General features: G+C 45.7%; 1 protein-coding gene across 1 annotated transcript; it reads left to right on the forward strand.

Annotated features, from left to right (window-relative positions):
• Nucleotides 1–1,606: 1,606 nt before the first annotated feature.
• On the forward strand, nucleotides 1,607–5,484 carry LOC122416238 (uncharacterized). Its single transcript, XM_043428999.1, has 2 exons — nucleotides 1,607–1,693; nucleotides 2,080–5,484. The coding sequence occupies exons 1-2, from the start codon at nucleotides 1,607–1,609 to the stop codon at nucleotides 5,482–5,484; spliced, it is 3,492 nt and encodes a 1,163-aa protein (XP_043284934.1).
• Nucleotides 5,485–10,090: the final 4,606 nt, after the last annotated feature.

Genomic DNA, 10,090 nt, shown 5'->3' on the forward strand with positions numbered 1-10,090 from the left:
GTGTTTAACCGTCATAGTTGTCATTGTTCCCATCGTTGCAGTCGTTCAAGTCTCATCACTCGCGTGTTTCCTTTCAAGGCCCATTTATACAAAGAGCTGTAAAAGACGCAACAGAATAAGCTTATCGAGTTCATCTTCACCCTGAAGATTGGCCGCTATATTTGCAAGTGCGTTTGTTACAGCTCCCGTTACATGACGATATTGCTTGCGATCGACATTCGTTACATATGTTTTGCAGCTCGATTCAAGGGAAACGGAAAACATCTTCATAACTTCTCCCTGTGAAATAATCGAAATATAGCATGTTATTCTAGGTTTCAAGGAATTCCTATTTTTGAATCGAGTATGGGCGATGGGTTCATGAGAAAATCCCGCAAATCGTAATTCGATGTTATGGCGATATTTGGAAATTTATGTGCCAATTTTCCCAATACCTCGAGGCATACCATTAAGGATATATTGCACAGACGATACAATGTTGCCATGCTAAACCATGCTAAAAACATAAAAAAAATTCAAAATGATCAGAATTTTATAAAATTTGGTGAACATATTCTTTAGTGCCAAATTTGACAATACAAGTTTTTTAAGATTTTTCTTCTACACAGTTATCGAGTAATTGATCACTAAAGTTGACGTGTATAAGCATAGCGTTTCCATATATATAGGTATACATTCCGGGCATAAGAAATCTGCTTTAATGCGTAATTACTTGATAACTAAACAGAAGAAAATTTTGAAAAAATTTGTGTTTTCGCACTTGATGTTGAAGAACATTGTCACCAAATTTGATCAATTTCCAATTATTTCGACTTTTGTATCATTCACCCTTAACAAGGGCATATGAGCAAGCACGAGTTTCGGTGCGAGGTTGAAATTGATCTTCTCATTCAGCCAATATTGCTAATTTTTACAATTCAGACAAATCTTGTGAAGATATGATAATCTGGGAAATTGGAACATGGATCGATTCGCTTACCGGTCTCGTCTCCTATGGCCCAAACCAAGAGATTAACACACGCTAAATTCGCCATTACGTTGACTTTAACTGTACGAAAATTCGTATCAACGTATTCTCGCTCACTGGCATCGTGTTGACGCGATTGCAATTCCGTTTGGCCCGACAGAAAAAGATCCTTCACGAACTTCTGCACGTCCCGGATAAACGGTGGTGGTAAATCACGTTGACTTTGCAACAGCTCTCGTAACAACGCCACCATTACCAAATTCATTGTTTCGTTGAATGTCCGATAAGGAAATATTTGCACTTGACCCAAGAAATAAACCTGAAGAATGATTCTTTTCATTATCTAAATGATTTTTTCATCAATGTATTTTGTAGGATGATTTTCTTTAGTATTTGCAGCCACGTCGGGTGGCGGGACAACCTCACAAGCTTGTGCCTTCTGCCAGGAGAAGCACTACATTGCCGTGTGCTCCAAGTTCAGGCAGTTGTCTCCAGAGGCGCGTCGGGGCGAAGTACAGAGACTCAAACTGTGCTTCAACTGCTTGGGCCGGCACAACGTCAACGCGTGCAACATCGCTACGCGATGCAAGGAGTGTGGGCGCAAGCACCACACGATGATTCATACCGGGTGGTCCAAGTATGGGGATGCAGCCAGGGGTACGGGAGCCCCCTCAACATCGGGCGGCCAGCAGGCCAACTCTGGGGACGCAGGCGCGTCAACATCGGGTACTTCTCAATGAGATACGGCGGCATTAACTTGCGCGATTACGGGAAGTGCACGACCAGCGGTGCTCTTGGCGACGAGCCAGACGCTTCTCATCACCAACTTCGGAGCTGCTCATCGGGTACGAATGCTGCTGGACTCGGGGTCCGAGTTGTCCCTCATCTCTGACAAACTCGTTCAGCGGCTCAAACTTCGTCGGGAATCTTCCTCTATCTCAATCATCGGGATCGGCGGGATTTCATCGGGTCACACTCGCGGGATGGTCTCATGCACACTTCGCTCAATTCACACCACGGATTCTCTCTTAATAAAAGCATTTATTATCCCCAAGTTAATGCCAACTCTGCCTTCATTCTCTATTTCGCACCCCCACTGGCCTCATTTACAGGGTATTCCTCTAGCGGATCCAGATTTCTCAGTTCCGGATACGGTGGATCTCATACTGGGCGCAGATGCATACGGGAAACTGGTACGTTCTCAAATTCGACGCGGGTCTCCTAAGGAACCCATCGCACAAAATACGATATTTGGGTGGGCAATATTCGGGCCCTGCAACGAAGCTCACAATTCGTCGGGTTGGGTGCAGCATGCCGCTGTCGATCACGGGTTTCAGGCTCTCCAGGACCTCCTCGCGCAATTCTGGGTGCAAGAGGAGGTGCCAGTGCAGTTCGGATCGGATCTCACACCGGAAGAGCAAGAATGTGAGGCTCACTTCGTTGCTACACATTCTCGGGACAATTCGGGTCGCTATATCGTTCGGTTGCGTCTTCGGTCGTCCGCAATCCAGCTCGGTCAGTCGTTTCATACGGCGCACGTTTGCCTCAATCGGCTCGTACGAAAGCTCGACCGGGACTCTCACTACAAGGGACTTTACGACACATTTCTCGGGGAGTACGAGTCCCTCAGGCACATGTCGCGGGTGCGGGACGACGAAGTCGGTCGGGATCGGGTCTATTATCTCCCTCATCACGGGGTCTTGACGACAAAACTTCGGGTAGTGTTCAACGGGTCGTGTAACACGGATTCCGGGACCTCATTAAACGATCTCATGCACACGGGCGCCAAATTACAAAAGGACATTTCGGATGTTCTCCTTTGGGCGCGGCGCCACCGATTCATTTTCGCGACTGACATAGTCAAAATGTTTCGGCAAATTCGGGTTCACCGGGACGATTGGGATTTACAACGAATTCTTTGGGTGGATGAAAATGGGAATACGGCTCATTATCACCTGACTACAGTCACCTACGGGACACGGTCAGCTCCGTTTCTCGCGGTACGGGTGCTACTCCAACTGGTAGCAGACGAAGGGGAGAAATATCCGGCCGCAGTCGCTCCTCTTACAATGGGGCGATATGTGGACGATATTTACGGGGGGGCTGACCAAATTTCGGAATTTCTCACCCAGGCGCGACATCTCATCGGGATTTGCACGGTGGGCGGCTTCCCGCTGGCAAAATGGCAGAGCAACAGTCCGGCTTTACTCACAAATCTGGGGTTCGGGTCGAGTCCAGAGGATTCACGCTCATTCGACGAGTGCGAAACAAAAGTTCTCGGGCTCGCATGGTTTCCGGGGCCGGACGTCTTCAAATTCACCTCACTTCCGTACACGGGCGGGCAAAGCATTACCAAACGGGTCATACTCTCGGAAATTGCTCAGATCTACGGTCCTCTCGGGCTCCTCTCACCGGTGGTCATTCGGGCAAAAATCCTTCTACAACGATTGTGGCTGGAAAAACTCGCTTGGGACGACCCTGTATCCACGGAGGTCGGGAAATCATGGGTCACATTTCGTCACGATCTGGCTCACCTCGGGAACATCGCGGTTCCGCGGTGGCTCAACATGACCTCGGATTCCACCGTCGAGATTCACGGGTTCTCTGACGCCTCACAGTTGGCAATGGGTGCGGTCGTGTACGTTCGAGTTGCGGGTCCGGGAAAGAGCACCAGAACCGCGCTGGTCTGCTCGAAAACGAAAGTCGCGCCAATCAAACGGCTCACCATTCTGCGGTTAGAGCTCGCCGCCGCGTTATTGGTCGCCAAACTCGCGAAATACGTTCGGGATACGTTGCAACTCCGGGATTCGCGGGTATATCTGTGGACGGATTCCACAGTCACGCTTACATGGGTCACCTCTCATCCTTCACGATGGAAGGATTTCGTTCGGAATCGGGTATCCTCAATTCAAGAGCTCATTCCTCAGGGTCAATGGAGATTCATTCCCGGGCGGGACAATCCGGCGGATTGTGCTTCACGAGGACTAACCGTCTCTCAGCTCGAGCAATTTCAATTATGGTGGAACGGGCCACACTGGTTAGTCAAATCATCCTCACATTGGCCAACTCATTTCACCGGGACGGCAGATTCAGCGGCGCTCGAAGAGCGGCCAGGTCTTACGCTCACTGTCTCAACGCAACCCTCACCGGTTTTCAACCTCATTCATCGGTATTCCTCCCTCACCAGGCTGTTGAGAATTACTTCATTACTTTTCAAGGCGCTTACAAACCTGAAAGGTGCGGGTCAGGATTCATCGGGCTCCCTCCTCACACCGGGCGACCTGGAACACTCACTACAATATTGGGTCAAGGCAATTCAAGGGGCCTACTTCGCGACGGAGCTCAAGATTCTCTCGGCGGGTCAAACTCTTCCGAAGTCCCATCCATTCACACGACTTACGGCGTTTATTGATTTTCACGGGACCATACGGGTGGGGGGACGGTTGAAGCTCTCAGCCTTACAACCTGAGAGCAAACATTCAGCCATCCCCCCGCGGGACTCACCACTCGCGCGTCTACTCATCTCGGACGCTCACACGCGCACGCTACACGGGGGAACGCAGGCAACTCTGGCGTTTCTGCGCCAGCGGTACTGGATAATCGGAGGTCGGGCCCCGGTTCGTTCCTTCATACTGCGATGCGTGCATTGCGCGCGCTTTCGGGCGCATCGGGCACAGCAACTCATGGGCCAGCTGCCTTCAACACGGGTCACTCCAGCACGGGCTTTCTTATTCACCGGCGTCGATTACGCCGGGCCAGTCTCTCTCGGGAGCTGGCGGGGACGCGGGCACAAGACTTACAAAGGCTGGCTGTGCATCTTCGTCTGCTTCACCACTTCGGCGATGCATCTCGAGGTCGTAACTGACGCCACCACTGACACATTCATCGCTGCATTCCGCCGTTTCACCGGGAGACGGGGTCATGTGCATACACTGTACAGTGACTGCGGAAAGAATTTTCAAGGCGCGGATGCAGAGTTGCGGAGACTTTTCAACGGCGGGACTCGAGAATCGCAACAGCTGGCGCAGTTACAGACCAACGACGGGCCAAGGTGGGTTTTCAACCCCCCGGGCGCACCTCATATGGGCGGGAAATGGGAAACAGCGGTGAAATCGGTCAAGTTTCACCTTCGGCGGACGCTTTGGGAGACCAGCCTCACGTTCGAAGAACTTACAACTCTTCTTACGCAAATCGAGGCTGCGCTCAACTCACGACCGCTGCAACCACTCTCGGAAGATCCGGACGATCTCTCCGTACTCACCCCCGGGCACTTCCTCATCGGGAACGCACTCACGGCTATACCTGAGCCATCACTTCGGGATGTGAACCTCACTCGGCTGGCACGGTGGCAACTCATCCAGGAACGGGTTCAATACTGTTGGGAGCATTGGTCATCGGGTTATCTCCAGCAGCAGCAATCCATTTCCAAATGGCATCACCCCTCTCACCAAATCCGGGTTGGTACAATGGTGCTGCTGACTGACGAGAATCTACCTCCGCTCAACTGGCACGGGTGATCGAGGTTCATCCGGGACCGGACGGGCTCATTCGGGTCGTCCCCATTAAGACGGCGACCACGACACTCAAGAGGCCGATCGCCAAACTGGCGGTCCTGCCAATTCATCCGGGAGATTAATCGACAGCACGGCTGCCGATGGCGGGCGGAATGTTCGGGAATTAGCGAGGCTTCGGTGCTGGCGAGCGCTCTCGGGATCGAGTGCTCGCCCCACCGCGGGCGTCGCTAGCTCGCGGGCTCGGGAATTCGGAAAACGTGAGACAACGGGCTTTTCGTGCTCTAGTTCTCACGCTCTCGCGGGGGGTCAGCACGTACTGGACACGCAATTCGGGTGTGGTCGACGCGACGTGGGGCGCATGCCCACGGCGCGTCTTCATCGATCTCCATATTGATTGACTAGTCTAGATCCGGTCGTTCAGCGTGCTGACGTGCTTCTCCGTTCAAGTTTAACTTTCGGCTAAATCTCTCCGGTAATTACGGCGTTTCACCAAAAATACTTCGCACAATATCTTCAGGACATTCACGGGAACAAGTTGGGCTACTCATTCGGACTTTTCTCTCTTTGATTGTGGGTATTTCTCACGATAACTATCGGGCACGCGAAAGCACGCTTCGAGCGCTCATCGTAGCTTCGTCGAACGAGTCTCGTTCGACGTTGACCGGCTCTTCTCACTCGGGTAATCTGCATCGGATCGGGTGTATTTTCAATAGTGGGCATACTGTCCACGTCACTCTACGAGCAATAAAGCCCTTTTTTACACTTTTATCCCGCTACGCATTATGTCATTTATTTTCTCCCCACCAACACCAGATCCTTCACGCAACAATATCATTGCCGTAGTTCGCAGAATACTTTCTGTGCTCAAGGCAGGGATAAGATTGAAACGCTCAAACAATAAAGAGAAAAGATTGACGGACCTAAAAAGGTAAAATGCAACGAATTTATGATAGAAGAATTTTGAGAATTAAATAATGATCTTGACTTTTACCATGAAAGATATTTGTTTTTCAAACTCACTTGAGCGTGGCGAGAGGAGCTTTTCTTTTTGGGGAATAAACGAGGATAAAAATATGCACAAGCTCGTCCCTGAACGTATTAGCACTGTGAAAACTCGATATTATGATTTCAACTTGTCGCTTTGATTCATCTAGCCAAGTTTCAAGCGCGATAGATGATTTCCCACTGCTCAAAACACAACACTGATGACACAAAAGCGAACCAAGAACATTCTCCCCTGAATAAGGATCCCCGCCGAACATGTACATGATTATCCTGGAATTCAGAAACGAAAGGACGTTCTTTAAGGAATAGTCAACAGGACGATACATTTGATCAATATCAAAAAGTTTTTGCACGATTCATGAAAAAGTTTTATTATTATTATTATTATTTTTATTGTTATTGTTAAACAACACAATTCATCACGTCATTAATAATTGTCATTAAAGTCAATAATTACTTTTTCATTCATTAATTATTAATTACACTCCCCAAGCAACAGCACTCTGGGGATTATAACCTCACGCGTCAACATGACGTTTAACTACGAAAACAAGTCTCAGATGTGCGTGTCTATGTATACATATGAGAACCCCTGTCGCCGAGACTACAATTTTCGAATTATCGATGAAAACACATACTGTGACATCTGTGCTTACATCTAGAACTATCTGACTGCAGTTATTTCGGCTAGTGACTTTCGGCCGACCGGAAATAGTGAAAACGCCATTTTCGGCGAATTTACACCCTACCATTCTATCCCTAGTAAGCATTAATTTGGCTTCGATCCCTTCTTCCTCATCTAATCGTTCATCTTTTTCTATCTGTATCCAGTTTTTCCAAATTCTCTGTGGTTTTATATTTTTCTGGATTTCAATGGGTGTCAACTCCGTTGTTTCGTGATGCGTTTCGTTCATACAATCTTCTATTACTCGAACCCACTTTAGCCAATCTGTGTGCCTGTCAGTTAAAAATGTTCTGAAAAATCTCCCTATCTCTCGATTGACCCTTTCTACTATATTTCCTTGAGGATGGCGGATGGAAGAAAAAACTGGCTGAATCCCTTCACTGGCTGATTTCCCTAACCATAATCGTGAAGTGAATTGTGTGCCATGGTTAAATTGCAATTTTTTGGTTTACCGAATTCCGAAATGTAATGATTGAAAATTTTATTTATTGTGGCTGGCGCTGTCGCCGCTTTGAGAGGGTACAAAACTACGAATTTTGAAAAAGCATCTATTGTTACGAGAATGTGGTTCATTCCACCTTTCGTAACTGGTAAGGGACCGAAAAAATCGATCGACACAATATCTCCCGGTCCCTCCGGAATGATATTTTGCTGTGCCGCATAAGAATGCTGGTTAGGAACTTTATTTCTCTGACAAGAATTACATAAACCAAGAATTTGTCTAATTACGCGGTACAATCTCGGGTAAGTGAAGTCTTCTTTTATTATTTTCCATACTTTTTTCGCGCCTACATGACCATACATTTTGTGTGTTTCAGTTACAAGATGGCGAAGGATTTCCCGCGGCAAAACTACTTTCCAGGAATCCGGATTTACTTTTTTCAATAAAATGTTATTTTTAATCTGATATTTTGTCTTGTTCATTTTGTATCCTCTCTCTAATTTCCCTGATTTTGTCTTCTCTTTCTTGCCAAAGTCCTACCTGCCGAATCATCTGTTCTAATTCCTGCGACGGTTTGATTGCCAACATTGTGCTAATCACCAATTCTTTTCCTTTCTGCCCCCCAGCATCTGGTGGATTTAATCGACTCAAGAAATCTGCGACAACATCAAGAGACTCGGTAGAGTCTCGGGACAAGTACATTGACAGTCCTGTCGTCTGCTGGCCCGAGACTCTCGCCGAGACTATACTTTCTCTGAATAAAACGATTCGCCGTGGTGGGGGTAAAATTTGCATGTGATTTTATTGAATTACGAAGCTCAGGAGCCATTTAGCAACTTGAAAATTGAAGTTTAAGCCAATTGAGTAATTCTCTTTCGATTCCGCCCTAAATCAGCATGATCGGTGTTGTAATTGCTGAGAAAAAACTTTGCACGGGCTCAAGATTATGCAAAAATTACCAACACATTCAAGAATTTATGCGTCTGTATTTATAAACACCATCAAAGGCACTTTGATGCTCTCGAGTTTCTGATTCGTTGGATCTGACGACATCCATTTTTAGACGTTGTGATTGGTTGTTGAAATTAGTTGTTGATGATTGGAAATCTGACGTCAACTTCAGAACGTAGCACACGGCGCGGCACAGCTGGTAACAGCAGTCATAAATTCGACCGATATACATATATATATGTATAAACCATGTGTCAGTTTGTGATCGTATGAACAGAGTTTCGACATTACGAAGTGCGTGCGGGATCAATAAAAAAACAATTTTCGTCATCTAAAGAAGTGCATATTACTATTTATTTTGTTATTTGTGATATATTAAACCGGTACCAAAGCGGCCGCGTAAATGTAGTCTGTGATGTGTGTGTGAAAAAGAATACCCCTGGGGAAAAAAAGGTTGGGACAAGTACATTGATAGTGTCGTGTTTGCTGATAATTCCATCCATAAAAAAAAACTTGGACACCGATGCCTCATTCTTCTTATTTGATTCGAACAGCTAAATCAATTGAAAAAAATTCCACCTAATTTACGTGCAGCATTAAAATTTATTATATCAATTCAAGGCCAAGTATTTTCTAATGAATTGAAAAAAGTTACCCGTTGAATTACGTGCAGCACTAAAATTTATGATATCAATCGGTGGACAAGTATTTTCTTAGTAACTCCAAATTTTGACATTATTAAATTGTTCTAAGAAGCTTTTAAATCCAAAAAAATCACATGAAAGCTAGTAATTTGTTACTCTATGGTGGCAGAGACTTATAAGAAAATCGATTCTATTCAGACTTTCAGGATCCTCTGGTATTATTCACAAAATTCGACGTCGATTGGATCGATACAAATTATGTTTAAATATGTGTTAAAAGTACTTGTCCGGCCCATCACTTTCCGTTCAAATTGTTTATCCAAATAAAAATCAGGGCTTGTCTAGAACTGATGGATCACAAGTATTCATGCAGAGGGAATTGAGAGAATTATCTTCAAGTAATTTTTACTTAATTGCACTAATTTAATAAAAAACGGAAACAAATTGTTTCGCAATATACAAGGGATATTATTGAACATCGATAAATGAAAAAAATTGTACATAATATATATGTTCTAGCTTCCAAAATAACTCTCTAGTTTATATTCAATAACGGCAATTTTTACTTCCCACTTATTCTTCCAGCGAACGAATTCCATTCGGAATAAGAACTAACTTACACTATTATTCAAAATATTGAATTAATAATGAATCGCACTTCAACAAATTTTTAACCAGATTCTGCCGTACAATTTCGTTTTTTTATGATTGATTTTTTATTGAATGAATAGTGATGGGCCGGACAAGTACTTTTAACACATATTTAAACATAATTTGTATCGATCCAATCGACGTCGAATTTTGTGAATAATACCAGAGGATCCTGAAAGTCTGAATAGAATCGATTTTCTTATAAGTCTCTGCCACCATAGAGTAACAAAT

The sequence above is a fragment of the Venturia canescens genome, chromosome 9, assembly GCF_019457755.1.
Source record: "Venturia canescens isolate UGA chromosome 9, ASM1945775v1, whole genome shotgun sequence".
Classification (NCBI taxonomy): domain Eukaryota; kingdom Metazoa; phylum Arthropoda; class Insecta; order Hymenoptera; family Ichneumonidae; genus Venturia; species Venturia canescens.